Source organism: Poecilia reticulata, chromosome 21 (genome assembly GCF_904066995.2).
Source record: "Poecilia reticulata chromosome 21, P_reticulata-male-v2, whole genome shotgun sequence".
Classification (NCBI taxonomy): Eukaryota; Metazoa; Chordata; class Actinopteri; order Cyprinodontiformes; family Poeciliidae; genus Poecilia; species Poecilia reticulata.
In genome coordinates this window covers 3,464,880-3,481,796 of record NC_088850.1, presented here as the reverse complement: position 1 = coordinate 3,481,796, position 16,917 = coordinate 3,464,880, and the positions used below count along the sequence as shown (strand labels likewise).

At 38.5% G+C, this 16,917-nt stretch overlaps 2 protein-coding genes across 2 annotated transcripts in view; both read right to left on the bottom strand.

The window, feature by feature from the left end:
- Nucleotides 1–388: 388 nt before the first annotated feature.
- Nucleotides 389–8,202, bottom strand: LOC103457233 (solute carrier family 22 member 2-like). The gene is made up of 11 exons (XM_008397212.3): nt 6,853–8,202; nt 5,974–6,077; nt 5,726–5,880; nt 4,650–4,818; nt 4,251–4,365; nt 4,073–4,173; nt 3,103–3,317; nt 2,387–2,495; nt 2,196–2,308; nt 1,822–1,921; nt 389–1,068 (listed from the first exon to the last, which is right to left on the bottom strand). The coding sequence occupies exons 1-11, from the start codon at nt 7,252–7,254 to the stop codon at nt 981–983; spliced, it is 1,671 nt and encodes a 556-aa protein (XP_008395434.2). The 5' UTR covers nt 7,255–8,202; the 3' UTR covers nt 389–980.
- A 108-nt stretch (nt 8,203–8,310) lies between these two features.
- igf2r (insulin-like growth factor 2 receptor) overlaps nt 8,311–16,917 on the bottom strand; it is a 44,190-nt gene continuing 35,583 nt past the window's right edge. Inside the window, exons 43-51 of the mRNA XM_008397211.3 lie at nt 15,360–15,496; nt 15,095–15,212; nt 14,229–14,375; nt 13,492–13,676; nt 12,800–12,986; nt 12,586–12,723; nt 11,949–12,018; nt 11,609–11,875; nt 8,311–11,290 (exon numbers count right to left, since the gene is read on the bottom strand). Of these exons, the coding sequence (XP_008395433.2) occupies nt 11,168–11,290; nt 11,609–11,875; nt 11,949–12,018; nt 12,586–12,723; nt 12,800–12,986; nt 13,492–13,676; nt 14,229–14,375; nt 15,095–15,212; nt 15,360–15,496 (1,372 nt within the window). The 3' untranslated portion in view covers nt 8,311–11,167. The remainder of the gene's footprint in view (nt 11,291–11,608; nt 11,876–11,948; nt 12,019–12,585; nt 12,724–12,799; nt 12,987–13,491; nt 13,677–14,228; nt 14,376–15,094; nt 15,213–15,359; nt 15,497–16,917) is intronic.

Below are 16,917 nucleotides of genomic sequence, written 5' to 3'. Positions count from 1 at the left end.
TTGTAACTAAAATTCACAAGCAAGCTTTCAGTTTTCAATGAAGTATTACACAATCACAGGTTCAAGGAATACAGATAATCATTGGTATCCAGGAATGTTTAGGATTCAATGATTTACATATTTACAAACGGCTTTAAGTGGAGAGAAAAAGAACATCTTCATAACCAGCTTAATAAACATTAAAGGAAATATAGGAAGCAGGATCAGGAAAAACAAATGCTGCATGTTTTTTCTTCTTCTATCCAGAATAAAGTCAAAACTTTAAAGAAAAATGATAAAATGTTGAGAAAAATGTCATAATTCAGTTTTAAAGGTAAAACATTGACAATAAAATGTCAACTTTTGGATGTTTATATCCTAAAGCAGAAATTATTTCCCTCTTATTAAATCTTATTCTAAAAACATAAATCATATTTACATGAGAAATAATTGATATTTACTTTTTATACTGTTTTCCATCTTAAATCTTAAAATGAGAACACAACAGCAGCAAAACTTCCTGATAGTTTTTTCTTCTATATAGAAATACAAGTATCTTTTCTCCACATAAACAGACCAGAAACAATATATAGACAATTATTTATGAACTTTAACTGAATAAAGGCGAGTGTGAACTAATGAAGGTTCATAGACAATTTAATTTGAACACGAAATCATGAAGTAAAAACTTCAATTTTTAGCCGCGATATGTTTCGGCTGCATGATTATCGCCCTCTGCTGGCCGATGGGCATCACGTCAATTTCAGGCAGATTAGTAAAATTACTAAAAATGTGTACCTCTGAACAAAACCGCTCAACACTCCAGTTTATTTAGAATAAAACTCTTTAATAATTTAATACTGTAGCCAAACAGCAGAAAACATAAAAGCAGATTCATCTTAGCTCTAGCTTCTGTGAATATGTGAACAGCACAGCAACAATATAAGGTTTTAATAAATCCAAACATATAAAAACAGAGTTGAGGAAGAGAAATAAATAAATCAGACAGCTGCTGGTTCTTTGCAGGACAACACGTTGCTGTTGGGCAGCAGGTTGGCCAGCTGCTGGCTCTGCAGCTTCGTCTTCACCCTGAACACAAACATCATGCATGGAAAAACCTTCGATCACCGACAACTGCAACAACTAGCAAAAAAACCCCGAAACCGATTAGTTAACTTATAGGATAGAAAATTTTAATTTTAGCTTAGTTCGCTTCAGGAAGACAGATAATAAACACAACTTTTAAAATATTTTGTTGCATATGGTTAAAGAATGATAACAGAGATTGGGTCAGGCTAAGAAAAAATTAATAAAATAAAAATAATGAGAATTGCGAGAAGTCATAATTTTGCGGAAATAAACTTGTACGAGAATAAAGTCATAATATTACAAGATTAAAGTTAAAATATTATAAAAACTCTGACAACAAAAAGAGAATTAGAGAGATGCTAAGACAATAAAAAAATACATATTAGAATAAACTTGTATGAGGATAACGTCATTATATTGTGAGTTTATTCTTATTTTGTAAAATTACAACTTTATTCTTGTACGTGTCTTTCTACGTGCACTTTTATTGCCATCACTATTTTTTAGCCTGGCCCTAATACTCCGCTGTAAAAACATAGATTATTGTGGAAGCTTAGTTTCCTCTGTCAATCTTTTATTTTTCAGTAAAAAGTAATGTCTCCCCCTGCTGGCTAGAAGATAAAATGCATGCTTAGAAATCATTAATATTGGTTTTATTTTTAGACTCCGTTTAGATCTACATCCATGAATGAAACTGGACATTTAAAAATATTCTCTTTTTTTGTTGGGGTGTTTTTGTAGCATGCAGCTCACCTCTCAGGAAACTCGATATCGTCGATGGTGTCAGGCAGCGGCACACCTCTGGTTTCTGGAAGCAGGAGAACTAAACCACCAGCCACAAAGGCCAAGCATCCTGCAGAGCAAATTATAAACTCAGCTTTTTATAAACATGTTTACTTCTCATTTTTTGTCACAAGTAAAATTTCAGTTATTACTTAAAATGAGTACACAAAACAAGCTCCTCTTTCTTGCTGAAAAGTTACTTGTAATCAAGTTTTTTATTTATTTCAAGTGTACTAAAATATTTGCACTAGAAACTAGAGCAAAAATACTCAGAGCTTATGTTTTTGCATTATGCCATTTTCCTTAAGTTACACCGTAGGTTGTTTAAAAAACTAATAGCACACCAAAAATGATGAGTGGGAGCTCCAGCCAGACGACGGCCAGCCTGTAGAGCAGGAAAGGAGCGACAATTCCCCCAACGTCACACAGAGTGGAACAAACCGACACGCCAAAGTTCCTAGAAAGACAACAACAAGTCTGAGATTTAAGATGCTTCTCAACCGAAGCACACAAACAGCCAAAAAAAGAGTCTTACCGGACAAATGTTGGGTAAAGTTCAGTGTTTACGAAAACGACCATCTCAAAGGTCATGGTGATCCCCAGCCGACCAACGCAGGCCACCACAGTCTTAAACCAGAACATACCTGAGAGAAATAAACTGTCAAACTGCTGAAAAACCTGGAACAATAACTTTGGTTTTCACAGCTGATGGTCCAATATACTCAGTTTGATGGGGGATCAAAATTGAAATATTTGTTACATTTTCAGTTGGTTACGGTTAACTATGTGTCAAACGAAGTTAATCCTACGAAAAACCAGTTCACCTCCTGGCCTGTGGGGGTGCTGCACCAAGAACCACTTAAGGAAACAAAACGAAAACTTCTGAATGTAAAACAAAATGGAGTGGCAACAGATTCTAACGGATGTAGGATTTCTGTTTTGTCTTTGGTGAAAGACCACGAGCCATTTCTCCCACTACAACTAAACACACGTTTGTTTTGGTTGTATTTACTCAGAATACCTTGTGTTTTAGTTCGCTTCCTGCTTTTGGAGCATTCACAGATGCATTCAAACTGCACCAGAGTTCACATCAACTGAACCAAGACCGAGGTTTGTAGGCGGCCAGAGTTCGCTTTAGAGTCCGATTACACATTCACACCTCCCCAAACGAACCAGACTTTTTAGAGTTAAGTGAAAGTGGACCAAACAGAGCTGGTGAGAATGTTCCCTAGTTTCTCCTGAGAGCCTCACTGTCAGGAATGAAGGCTGTGATGAAGCAGGAGGCGCCGGCCACGATGTTGGCGGTGGCGAATGGGAGGCGTCGGCCGATTCGCTCGATGGTGAAGAGGATGAGGAAAGCGGCAGGAAACTCCACCAGGCCGGAGATTAGGAAGTCGATGTAGACGTTTCCTCCCAGAATTCCCAGCCGCATTATCAAACCCTGGTAGACGACTGCACTGGTGAACCTGGAGGCACCCAGACACAGAACGAGCCTTAGAAACTTATTTTTGGGATTAACGTAATGATAGAAGCATTAAAATTGTACCCTAAGATTTTGAAACTCTGTCAAAATCAGGCTCAAATTAAATCCAGAAAGATTCTCTTCAGCCTGGGAATTAAAGGGTTAAAGGTATTTTATTTATTTATTTATTACATATTTTGTTATAAGACAGATAATCTTTAAAAAGATTGATTTCTTCCACCTCTTACCTGAGCTGATATTTCTGTCTGAAGAAATGCAATACTCCTGGTCAAAAACAACCAATCAGAGCGAGGAGGAAGGTCATAACGCCGTCAATCATCCTCATGTACTTGTTGCTAAATGTGCTACTGGTGGAGAAACACTTACCCTTACAGGAAAACTGAATATCTGCCATAATGGGTGGCTACGCTAACTAGCCTTAGCATTCACAACAGGCTCTGCTGACAAGGAGAAACAATCAGCCATGATTGGCAGCGCTAAGACCCGCCTCCTGGCTCTGATTGGAGATGGCACAGGAGCTCAGTTTTTTCACATCTGTCTCATACCGTGTTCTTATAACAGAGTCAGTTTCAACGAATTATTGACTTAAAATAAGCTTCTATATCTGCCTGAAAAGTTAAGTTAGTTTTGTCTTGTTTCAAATTTACCAAGATATTTGCACTGGACAAACAAAACTTTTGTTTTTCAAAACCTGGTGTGAAACCAGCGTTTGCGTTGAGTTTCAAGAGAAAAGCTCACCAGTTGAAGCTGAGAATAAGCGTGTGTTTCCTCATTTTTGGAGTTCTGATCAGGTCCATGAAGGAGGCGGTGGAGGAATCAGCGTTATCATCCGACAGCGTCTGTAAAACACAAACATTCAGGCGTTTCACACGCCTGGTTGTCCGTGTCCAAACTGAGGAGGACAGGTGAGTGTTACCTCGATCATCTTGGACAGAGTCTTCCTGTTTTCCTTCGCCATGTCTTTGGTGATCTTCACAGCTTTGGACTTCCTGTTCTGAGACAGCAGCCATCTTGGAGATTCAGGGATGAACCTTAGAGGTAAAAACAACAAAAGAAATCAGGAATCGTCCACAAATCCCAGTTTTTCACCTCATACAGTTTATCTAAAATATGAGCTAATTTAGAAATATTTTCAAGACATTGTGAAGCATATTGATGGCAAATATGACTTTCTATTACTCGACACATCAAGTGAGGCTGAGGCAGCAGGAGAGTAGAAGTAAGAAATACTGCCACCTGCAAAAACCTGACATTTTTCTTTGTTCGCTAAAGAAGTTCACTGTTTACTCATCAGTGAGGCGTTCAGGCGTCTCACCAGTAGTAGGACAGGAAGAGGATGTAAGGGACGGTGATGACGACCTGCAGCCAGCGCCAGTCCGTGATGAAGTAGGCGAGCAAAGGGAGGATGAGGATGCCAACGCTGAAGAACATCTGGTAAAAAACTCCTACTGTCCGTCTGAACTCCACACCAACGATCTCTGTGACTGATGTACAAACATTTGTTTTGGATTTTTTTAACTACAGATTTAATTTAGTTTTATTTATGTAGAGCAATAATGACTTTATTAGAACTGAAAAATCTCTTGATGCTTGTTGTACAGGTGGCCGATGTGTTCAATGGCGTATTGTAAAGGAAAAAAAGGAGTAAATTTCCACCAAAAAACTCATTTTGAGATTAATCCCAGGAATTTTCTAGAAAAAAAAATCTGAAATTTTTGAGCTCCATAAGTTGAAAATTTACGAGAACAAAAAACAAAAAAAGAAATCAAATTTGAAATCTCAGAAATCTTCTGTGAAAATATGGAAAGTTTGAAAAGTTGAAAATTTGCTAGAATTTTTTTTTTAATTTTGTCCTAGAAATTTTCTAGTAAATCTGCTAGAAAAACCGTGGACTATTCTCAGCTTTCACAGTCGAAAACTGTTTACTTTTGGAAATTTCCTCATTTTTTTTCTCACAAAATTTCAACTTCAAGTACAAATTTCCAAGTTTCTTTTATGGTTTTTTCCTGTTTTTCCTACCAATTTTGTTTTTTACTTTTCATACTTAGAGAAATTTCCAACCTTTTTCTAAAAAATGTCTGAGATTAAACTAAATAATTTCTCAGTATTTTGGACTTAAAATTTTATCACAATATTTTGTGATACTGCTGTAATAATAAAAGTGATGATAAGAACTATTTGTATATTTCTTTGTAACTGTATGCTTGTTACTGCATATCACAGAGTTTATAGCACCACAAACAAATTCTGGACAGTTTTAATTGTTTTTAAACATCGTTAATTAGAATTTAATGTGACAACAATATATCAAAATCTTATCATGATAAGAAATGTATCACGATAACTGATAAACGATATGACTTGGATGTTAAACAATAAAAAGATTCTTACTGAGTACGTATCCCGCCACCCATCCTCCTTTCACTCCGAATCCATACAGAGTCCTGAAAACCAGTAAGGAAATGTAGTTGGGAGCCACGGCCACCAGCATGCCGGCGATCCCGTTCAGCACGTTGGACATCAGGAAGCTCACTTTCCTCCCAAACCTGCAGAGACACAAACATTTACTGGGAAATTATCCCAAACTTTGACATCGTCCTGCTGTTTAAACTCAATCAGAGCAGAGAAAGCAAACCGACCGGTCGGCCAGGTAACCGATGGCGATGCTGCCGATCAGGAAGCCAACGTTCAGCGTGGCCTGGTACAGATCCACCAGCCACCCGTCTGAACACACCAGGTCAAACTGGACACAAAATCCGGGTGGGACATGAAATTATTTGAATTTTATTTGCATTAAACAGAATATCAAGCTTTTAGAAATATCAGTCTTGGCTAAGATTCTCCTACAAAAGAGATTTTTAATCTGTGGGATTTTCCTGGTGAAATAAAGGTTAATAAAATAATTAAATAAAAAATAAATAAATGAGACTACAAACTTTTGGAAACCACAAAACTACATTGCATTAATTTCAGGAAAAAAAACCTAAATAGAAAAAAACAAGGAACTTTTTTCTGAGTTTTAAATATTTTAAATTTTTGACTTTTCAAACTGAGAAATTTTCAAAGTTTTTCCTCAAATATTTCTGAGATTAATTTAATAATTTCTGAGATTTTTCCTGGAAAATAGACTTTTCCAACTCAGAAATTGCTGTTTTTTGTTGTTTTTTTTTGCAAATTTAAAATTTTTCAAATTCAGACATTTTTATGTTGTTTTTTCAAAAATGTCTGGGATTCATCTTAAAATTGCTGAGTTTTTTCTTTTGGCAAATGTTCAACTTTTCAAACTCAAAAATGTCAGTCGTTTTCTAAAAATGATATTTCCTGTCTTTATAGTTTTATCTTATTTCAAGTGTAAAAATATTGATACTGGAAACTAACTTGGTAACATTTTGTGATTTTGCAGTGAAAACCAAATTTCTCCTGCAAACTTTGCTCTGGCAGAAATTTTGATCCTTCAGCAAAAGCAATAAAAACAGAACATTTTTATTTTCCATCAACTCAAACTCAACTTCCCTCACCTCGGTGACGAATGACTGCCTCCCGTCATAGTCGTACTCCCAGCCCTCGGTGCAGCCGGCCGTGGGGGTTGCGCCCCGCTCCGTCTCCCGTGGATCGCAGCTGCTTTCCGTCACATTCCAGTCCACTTCGTAGCGCAAACAGCTGCTGCGCTGCAGAACCCCGGAGATGTTGAGCAGCGGCGCCGTCAGGCTGCGACTCTCCTCCCGGCTCCATCCGCAGGCCTCCCTCCGCTGCACCGCCGCTGAGTCCCGGCACCAGTGATCCGGGGTGAAGCCCTGGAACACGATGCCCACGTACACGCCGGCCCACGGCATGGACACCATGCACAGCAGGGCGAAGATCCGCTTCTGGCAGCGCCCGAACTTCCCCGCTTCCTCCAAGATGTCGTCAAAAGTGGCCATGAGTTTTGCCTCCAAGCAGCTGATCTGTATGCCGGGCCTCTCTCTGCGCACCGACCATTCAAACTGCGGGCCCAGTTTGGCCCAGTTGGGTTTTTAACGGGACCAACTGGAGCAAAGGTCCACTGAAACGCGTCTGTTCTTCGCATGCCGTGCAGCAGAGCATGAAAAACATTTGCTGTGATTTTTGCAGACGTCAGACGAACAGTTAGAATTTGGCGCAAAGCCTGCATGAATTTCTCAAAGCTTCGTTAACATAATGGCATCTGGTGGAGCAGCTTGATGGAACCAGTTAAAGTTTAAATCCTGCACATTTAAACCCGCTGCGGTCTGAATTAATTCAGACAAACTCGCATCGTCTCAGACGAGTCTGAAAAGTGTTTCTACGGAGCGAAATTGGGGCCATACAGTTTTTTCAGAAGAAGAAAAAAAACAAAACAAAACAAAAAAAGATTTGAAACTGAACAGAAGCTTGAAACTGGAAAAAAAAAAGATTGGAAAGAAAAAAAACAAAGATTTTACATTAAAATGTTATTTTGAAATTGAAGTTTGAAACTGAAAAACAAAACAGATTTGAAATTGGAAACGATACACTGAATAAAAAGATTTGAAACTGAAAAAAATAAATTATTTTGACACTGAAAAAAATTTTAACCTGAGAAATTCTTTTAGTCACTGAAAGAACACGGAAGTAGAAAAACAATTAAATTGAAGATTTGAAACTGAAAAACATGTTGAAAACAAACTTTCAGTTTCAAATTTTTTTTTTCAGTTTCAAACATTTTTTTTTGTTTCAAATTTCTAAATTACACTTTATGGCCCCAATGTAGCTCCGTAGAACCTAAAAAATAAACTTGATTCCAAAAATAGTTTTGGACATTTTTAACAGTTTCACATCCTTTTTACAGTTTTGAAACTTCTTCAGTTTCAATTGTTTTTTCTGGTGCACAAAATTTATTGCCCCAATTTAGCTCCATACAGAGTACAATAATGTAAGAAAAATCAAATGAATATTTAATAAAAACCGTCATCAGGATGAGATGAAACTTCACAACAGAGTGCAGATCTCTTATTTATTCAAATAATGCATTATTCTTTACATCAATTTTTTGTTTTTAAATAAGAAAACTGAGAAAAAAGCTGCAAAAAGAAAACATAATTCAGACCAACTCAAACATAACGAACCCCATCAGTACCGAATCATCATCCCAGGGAATTTTTATGCCACAGCTTTCTCTTAACTTCAGATTTCAACCTGAAAGAGTTTCACAGATGAGAAAGTTCAGGAGAACGTTTAGGACAGAACAGCCTCATGCAGATGAGAAGAAACGGATGCAACAGAAATCGGGAAAAAGTTACAAAATTCCCAAAACAACAGTTCAAACCAGAATTCATGAACGAGTGATTGAACTGGGGCTGTTTTTTATTTTTATTTTACATTGATGTAACTTCAAATCAACAGTTTAATAATTTAATTTCATCTTCGAACCCTTTGATAATCTGAAATCATGCTGAGGAAAACCCACACATCGTCTCTCTCTCCCAGGACTAAATCTGATTTTTAAAATGAGATATTTGTGATATAAATGATAAAAACAGGAGTGCTGACGGGTGTTTGCGGTTTGTTTTTGTTCAACTCGTCCATAAACATACTGTTAGACTCTAATAAAGAGCTTGACATAAAGGTTACCTACAGAAGCTTGAACACTCCAGTTAGTCCAATCCTAGAGAAATTTCTCTCATAATTTGCACTTAAAATATATATTTTTATATATATTATTCTAAAACTTTGTTCCAGTGTTTGTTACAGGAAGTGACATAAAGTCTCAAATAGATTGTGTTTAGGTAGATGATGGTAATAAATGCAGCTAACAATACATTTTGTTTCTATTTATCAGGTTTTTTTCAAGTGTTTTGAAGATCAAGAAGAATATTTTTTGTATTTTTTTTAGAGGAGAAGATAAACTCCTTCTTTGGGGGCGTAGCAGTACATGTGATTGTCCCAAATCCCTCAAAGTTGGACAGAAGGAGCATAAAACTATGGAAAGCTGAGTTGGGAAAAAATGAAAATCCAATCTAAAGCTCTCCACACCAAAGCAATGCAAAGATCGCATCAGCTAATGGTGACAGATGTTTTATTTATTTTTGAAACATTTAAAGCTTTTGGTAACCAATGGTTACATAGGAGAGCATGTTGGGAGTATGGCAAGCCAAATGGTCATATAATCAAGCACTTTGCTATGCCTGGTTGTGTCTAACATTAGTAAACTTTTAATAAGTAACAAGGCTCCTAAATAAAGTTTGTTTTCTGTCTCTAAATCCAGATCAACATGTGGTTTATATGTACTGCTACACCCACTTCCTGTTTCTGATTGCAAGTTGGACGCAGCAAAAAACACAAAATCTTACCAAGTATTTATGTCTAAATTCTAGTGGAAATATTAGAAATGAGACAAAACTAACTTATAAGTAACTTTTCAGGAAGATATAAGGGGTTGTTTTAGGTAAATAATTCCTTAATATTGATGAAAAAGTTCTAGTTCCATCTGTAGATTATATCTACAAGTGGATTTATGACACGGGAAAAATGTTATAAGTGAAATAATTTGCTAGTGGAAATAGCACTTCCACCAATATTAATAAATTATTGACTTAAGCTCTCATCTTTATGAAAAGCTACGTGTAAGTTAGTTTAGTCTTATTTCAAGTACACTAATGTATTTGTCCTAGAAATTAAGACAAAACGTGGTCAGGTTTTGTGTTTTTGCAGTGACAACAAAATGAAGCAAAAGTTTTTGCATTGATATCAGATCAGATTTAGATGTTCACTATCATTTATTAATTAATTTTTAAAGCAAAATTTAAATAAACTTGCAAAAAATATTAAAACTCTTGTTTGACCTGTTTTTTAAATTTTATCATTTTGTGGGAGTTGCTACTTTTCTTAAATTCAACGGCGTAATTTGGTGAAAAAAAAAAAAGAGGATGTTTAAGAAAATATGAACTATTTTAAATCCTGTAATTACTCAAAACTATAACATCTGAGCACTGATTAATTGGCAAACCAAGCTGCCCAAAGACTGTGTAAAGAACACTGCAGATTGGTTTTATCTCTTACACCAAACAAATACTGATGCAAGGTAAATCCTGTACGTTTTTGGCCAAGTGTGAACTCTGACGCTGAAAAATCTAAAACATTTTGAAGCAGAAACATCAGCAAGACCTGCAAACTAGAGTTTATAACATAAAAGAGCAGGAAAAAAATCTAGATAAGTGACTGAAATATGGCTTCCAATCTCCAGCTTCCCTTCAGTCGACCGTCCATTCCCACTTAAGGCTTTCATACAGAAAATCAGTTAAATAATCATAAAATAAACGTGCGTGCCAAAGCGGTCGAGAAACAAAAACAAAACATGATCATCCATTTACAAAAAAACCTATTCGCCGGACAAAATCATCAAGGAAGGCATCAAACTTTCTTTTTAAGGGGAAAGAAAGGAAAAAACCTGCTCTGCCAGCAGCTGTAAACAGTGTCTTCGTCCCTTAATTACGCTTCACCAGCTTCCCAACACGTTCCTAAAGAAAAAAACCTAACAAATGTTGTGCTGATTTCATCAAAGTGCTAAATTAATGGCACAACCTTATCCCAAACTGAAAAATAAAAATACAGAGTTGTGGTTTTCTCACCGAGGAACGTGTGCAATCGGGTTTTAATTGAGAGACGCAGGTACTAAAGGCCTGAAGAACAGTTTTAAATAACGAACCTCTCAATAAATTAAAATCAACACCGGCGGTCCGAGTCCGAATCGGCCGAGAAGAGGCGCAGCGGAGGGGGAAAAAAAAAAAAAACGTAATCTGTTGGTTTCGCCGCTGCCGTCTTGGAGACATTCACTGAGAGAAGAGTTCAGGCGGTTCATCACACCCTGAGGAGATCCTCGTCGCTGTCGTCGTCCTCACGCTTCCGGCTGCGAGGTTTGCTGCTCTTCCTCGCCCTGTCCGACTCCTCCAACAGGCCCACCAGGTCTTCATCACTCTCCTCCTGGAACAGAAAATTAAAAACACGCCGTGAGGCTTTGGAGACGATAAATCATCCCAGAAACTATTGTGATAAACGATAACATTCTAAACTAATTTAACAAAAATGGCACAATAACACAAATTTTACTGGTTGATAAATTGTCACAGAAATTGTAAAAAAAAAAAAAAAAAAGTAATTCTTGTTTTAATATCTGTATTGGTTCCGATGTTGAAAAAGAAAATCTAGATTGTTTATTGGTGACAATGTGTCTTATCAATAAAGGCAAATCTATTCATTCTAATTCTAAAAAAAGGCCAGTCGACTGGCGTGACCTCTGACCTGCAGGACGGCGCTGCGCTGAGTCCTGGACGCCGCCGGCGGTTTCAGCACTCTGACGCCCGGGACGCTCAGCACCTCGTCTTCGCTGTCGTCGTCCTGCTCGTCCAGAGAGAACGAGCGCAGCCCGTCCGTGTTCACCGGCTTGGTCCTGATGTGGCCGTTGCTATGGTTACTCCTCCCGCGGTGCGAGGAGGAAGACAGAGGAGTTTCCAGCTCCTCCATCAGCCACTCCATCTCCTCCTCACCGCCTTCCTCATCCGTGTTGACCTGCGGGTCAAAGGGCGGATTTAGCAGCAGCAAACTGAGAAGTCCTGCGTTGGTGAAGGCGACGAGAACGAACCTTTGAATATTTATATGAGACTTGATTTCCTCTCTTGCAGCAGCCGGTGACCTTCTGCATCACAAGCTCCCTGAAAGGAGACGGGGAATGTTTGACGAGAGAGAAGAAACAAAAACTGATTTTTTTTATTAGGCTGTTTTCACACCTGAAACAGCCTCATAATCAAATACTGGAACCAAAGTTTTAACATTTGTTTAACTTTCATCTGGTACGGTTCGCTTTCACACAGAGTCAAACCAAACTGATTGAAAAAAACTGTTCCCCTCCTCGCCTGTGGGGGCGCTGCATGAAAACCTCTGAAGAAGAAACAGAGTAAGACTTTGGAAACATCAAAAATGCGCTGAGCTGACGCAGTGTTGAGCTGAGGTACGCGGTCTCCGGTCCGCTTGGCACTCGAACAGCACCAGAGTTCACTTGAACCGAACAGAGACTGAGGTTTGTAGGTGGACCAGAGTTTATGAGTTCAACTACACATTCACACCTACAGAACAGCGAATATTTAAAAAAGTTTTTTGTATTAAAGATGCAGTGTTGGCTTTTAAATCCTCAGAGTTTACATTTTCGTTTTCAATAAACAAACTGGACTTCCCAGACAAACGAACTGCAGGTCGATTAAGGTGGACTGAACAGGACTAACCGTCGTTCTCTTTTGTGCAGCAGATATCCCAGCAGACAGACGACCAGAACCACCAGCAGGAGGGTCAGCATTATTCCCAACGTGTGGCTGCGGCGGGAAGAATCCATGTCGCCGTCCGACGTCTGACGATCGACGGTTCTGCAGGGAATCGACCTCCGTTTGAGTAAAACCTCTAAAACCCTCGAAGGCGTGAGGCCAGGAGACGTTTACTCACATCAGCCCACACACGGCTTCTGTGTGCCACACAAACAGGTACTGGCAGTCGTCCGTCTCCCGCAGGAACTCCGGGATGCCGACGCCGACCGACGGGTTGCAGTAGAAGGTGATGGTGGAGTAGACGGTTCTGTTCTCCTCGCCGTGGCACTTCGAGTCCGAGGGAACGAGAACGTCCAGGTTTCCTCCTGGAGACGCCAAGAAAAGACCTGAGACCTGACATTTAAAGACTTTCTACAGCTTTGCTAATAACTTGTTTTGTTTGCTTCATACATTCGTCTAAAAGACCAAACATTCTTCAGGATTTTCTCTGATGTTTGATTAAAAGTTTTCCTGACTCTGAGCCACAGTGAGGAGTTCATGTCTTCCTTTTCTAGTGGCTGTTCCAGTGTTTTCAGCAGATTAATCAAAGTGCTTCTGAAAGCCTTTTTTTGTTTTTTTTTACTAATCATAACTTGAAATTCTTGGCAGCCTTCACTTAAAACTCCAGAGTTTTGACACTTCAGATTTTAGATTTGTGCCGGATCCAAAGTTGAACACCTTTATTTTAGATAAACTTTGCAATGCTGAGCTTTAAATAGGCTAATCACAATGCTAACAAGATTAGCATTTATATGCTGCTGATCCAAATAAACTTGAGGAACCAGCTTTTCTACAACAATGGCAGGTTTTGGTGTTAATCGCATAAATTACCTTTGATGTAATACTTGGCCTTGTCAGAGGAGCCGATCTTGCGCCTGTAGTCTGCGTTCAGCTTCACCTGGCAGATGTTTGCACCACGGCACTTGGGCAGGGAGTTGTTGGTGATGCCGGACAGCTGGATGTGGTAGATGTAACGGTCGCCGTTGGTGCGGATGTCGCCAGACGCCTGATGCGCTCTGACAGGAATAAATAGTTTCCACATTTAATGCTGGGCTGCAACCAACGATTGTTTTAGAATTTGATTAATCGGATAAAAACAATTGGAACATTCTGCAGATTTTTCATCTAGTTCTTTTTTAAACAATATTAGAAATTCATAAAAAGGTGCAATAAACAATTTAATTCCTTTACTAAATAAGAAAATAAACATTTTATTGCAGAAAATAAACAAAAACACTTCAGCATTCCTTTAGTGCACTTTTAATGCTAAAAATACTTCAATTTAATTTATATATATAGCACCAATTCAGAGCAACTGTCGTGTTGAAGCACTTTACAAAAAATTATTTAAATTACTATCATGTTGATGTTTTAAAAACATGTGAAAATCTTTCTGCTTGACTCATCTAAACGGTATAAAGTTCTGTTGATTACTCCTTAGATTCACTAATTAATAATTTGATAGAAAAGATGCTTAATAAGATATTTTTTTAAACAAAATTTGAACCAGATGAAGCTAAAACAGAAACACTAGAGATGTTTATATCTTTGTTCAGCTTCTGACTTACCTGGTGTAGAGTTCTCCCAGATTCAGACTGGTTCCGGTGTCGGGAACCTTTATCATCCCGTTCTCGATATGGACCTCCTGCTGCTTCACAGCGCAGGCCAGGCGAGTCTCCCAGCCAATCACAAACTCACAGGTCGCCGTGTCGACCCTGAGCCACGCGCAGAACAGAAACCGTCATGGAGGACTCAACAGACTCACGTTCATATTTACAGTGAATGAAGGCGAAACTTCAGACACGGTGAGGAAATATCAGGTGAAGATTTATGAGGAAATGATTCAGTTTTAGTTAATAATAAACATCCTGAAAATGAAATATGAGATAAATTCTGAGCTAAAGAGGAGAGAGTTTATTTTATAATGTTCATAAACACTTTAATGCAAATTATTAAAGGAGTGAAGGAAAAAAGAAGACATTTTACAGAAGAAAAGGAAACAAGAAAGGAAGGACATGAAATATTTTAAAGAAAAATAATAAGAGAAAAAACAAAGAAAGAAAGAAAAAAGGAGAAAAAGAGACAAAGGAAAAAACAAAGAAAGCAATAAGGAAACCAATAAAGGAAGAAAAGACAGGATAGGAAAAAGGCAGGAAAGAAAATGACACAAAGAAAGGAGAGAATAAGAAAATAAGTCTGTGAGGAAGAGATGAAAGTCATGAAGGAGTGAAATATTTTCCAGATTTCTACAGATCTGGAAATTACTGCCTGCAGCATCACAGGTAGAAGCCAAGATAGCACAACTGATTTGAACAAATCAGCCTCTTATGTCCCAAAACATAAATATTTTAGATAATGACTTAGCGTGACATGTCTAATGTCTGACAGTTTTCCAGGTAAAAGTAGAGTAAGATCCGTGTTTGCTGTGTTTTACCTGAGGAGTGACGGGTGACCCACAGTGGAGCCGCAGCTCAGCTGGATCAGCGTTTTGGCCTTCAAACCGTTACCGCACACATCGTCTCCGTCTGAATAGTTCACGCTTATCTTTCCATCTGCAGAGGGACGCAAAACTGATGAAGAGGCTTGACATTTACAAAACTTTAGAAAAACAGCTGAACCCGTGGCTCAAAAACTACTTTTAAAATGTTTCTGTTGAGAGAAAATATTTCCTGTTCAGGTATCGTCTGTACGTTTCCTACCAGTGTAGCCCATTTTCTGGGTGTAAGCCCAACCCAGGGTCTCCGTCTGTCCGGATTTGGAGTGTCGGCACACCGTCGCCCCCGTTGGACAGCTGGTCAGCCCACCATGGATTCCCTGACACAGGTTGAAGTAATACCTGCAGGAAGAGATCCACATTTATATCGTCAATGTTGCTAAACGCTCCATTAATCACTCAGACTTAAAACATGTAAGAATAAAAACCTAAGGACGTTAAGCCTTTGAAGGCGAGGTCTAAATGGCCGTCCCAGTCTCTCTTCTCAGTTCGTCAGCCATGAAGCCATGTAGCGATAGCTAGCAAAACTACTAATAACCCTTCACACACCACAAACTCTAACTAACACACTTATAGTCCCATCGAAAACACTCTTAGTAAAATCCACAGCATCGCTACACCCTTGTCTCTTGCCGTATCCAAATTCCCCCCCACCTCCCTCGTCTCTCTCTGCGTGTATTCGTTCTACCTAGCAACAGACAGTCAACACATTTTCATTGGTTGTTTCAAAATGTGGTGCATTTAGACCCCACAAAATAAGGCGGAAATGATCGATCTTATTTCTGGCTTTTTTTTTGAAGTAAATAACCACAAAACCAATATAAAAACACCACTTTTATAAAGTTTGAAGTCCGTGCTGTCCAACAGAGTTGAAATGAAAACTCGGTATGCCGTCAGTGTTATTACGAAGCCTTATTAATGCGTCACATGCTTGTAAGCCGAACGGCGGGCAGCGACTGCATAGGGTTAAGCTTCAGCCCGTTGTTTACATCTGGATTTACTGCGTCTGGCTTCTCCTGTAGCAAAATTATGACATAAATGTTGACTGAAATGTGACATCACAGCTTGTGACTGCAGATGCTTTGAAAACTATCGGATATGATGTAGTTCTACATATGGAAATGGCATCAATTGATTTTTTTGTTGTGAAAAGATCAGAATTAGGCTGTTCAGACTGCCATGAAGAGTTTGGGTTCAAAGGTCACAATCTCCTGTTAGTTTGGTATTTAGAAGTGAAAGCCATGAACAGTTGGCTTTCGCCAAAAGGTTTCTCATTCCACTTAATTAAATTATTTGAATTAATGTCTCACATGAAACGCCAATAAATCTACTAAAGTTTCTAATTGTGACGAAATGTCGGAGTGGTGCGAACATTTTTCCAAATGAACTGGACCTCATCAGTGAGTCATTAAGTTCTGCAGAGGTCTGTTAATCACTCATCGATTTAAAGCACAAATGTTAAAGTGGACCATCGCCTAAACCAGGGGTCACATCAAGGTCACGAATGTCCTCAAAGAGACCGTCGTGAGACGTTTAAGATGTCACAGATTCCTCTCTATTTGATTAAATGTTCTAAAATTCAATAATATTTAACATCCTTTCACAATTAAGGAATTTGGTATGCAGATAAAAACCTTTTTTGAATTAAGCATACAACTGTTATGTTGACGTTTTTTGGGCCACAAAATAGCTACAGTGGGCCGGATTTTGTCCACAGGTCTTGAATTTGAAACACGTGATCTAAAGCATGCAGGAAATACTTC

Excerpts from the sequence above, each read along its gene's own strand:
- LOC103457233 (XM_008397212.3), bottom strand. The coding sequence starts at position 7,254 with ATGGCCACTTTTGACGACATCTTGGAGGAAGCGGGGAAGTTCGGGCGC. Across the intron at positions 2,309-2,386 it reads CTTTACCCAACATTTGTCCG|GAACTTTGGCGTGTCGGTTT; the intron begins GTAAGACTCTTT and ends TTGTCTTTCTAG. Across the intron at positions 1,069-1,821 it reads GATATCGAGTTTCCTGAGAG|GGTGAAGACGAAGCTGCAGA; the intron begins GTGAGCTGCATG and ends GTTTGTGTTCAG.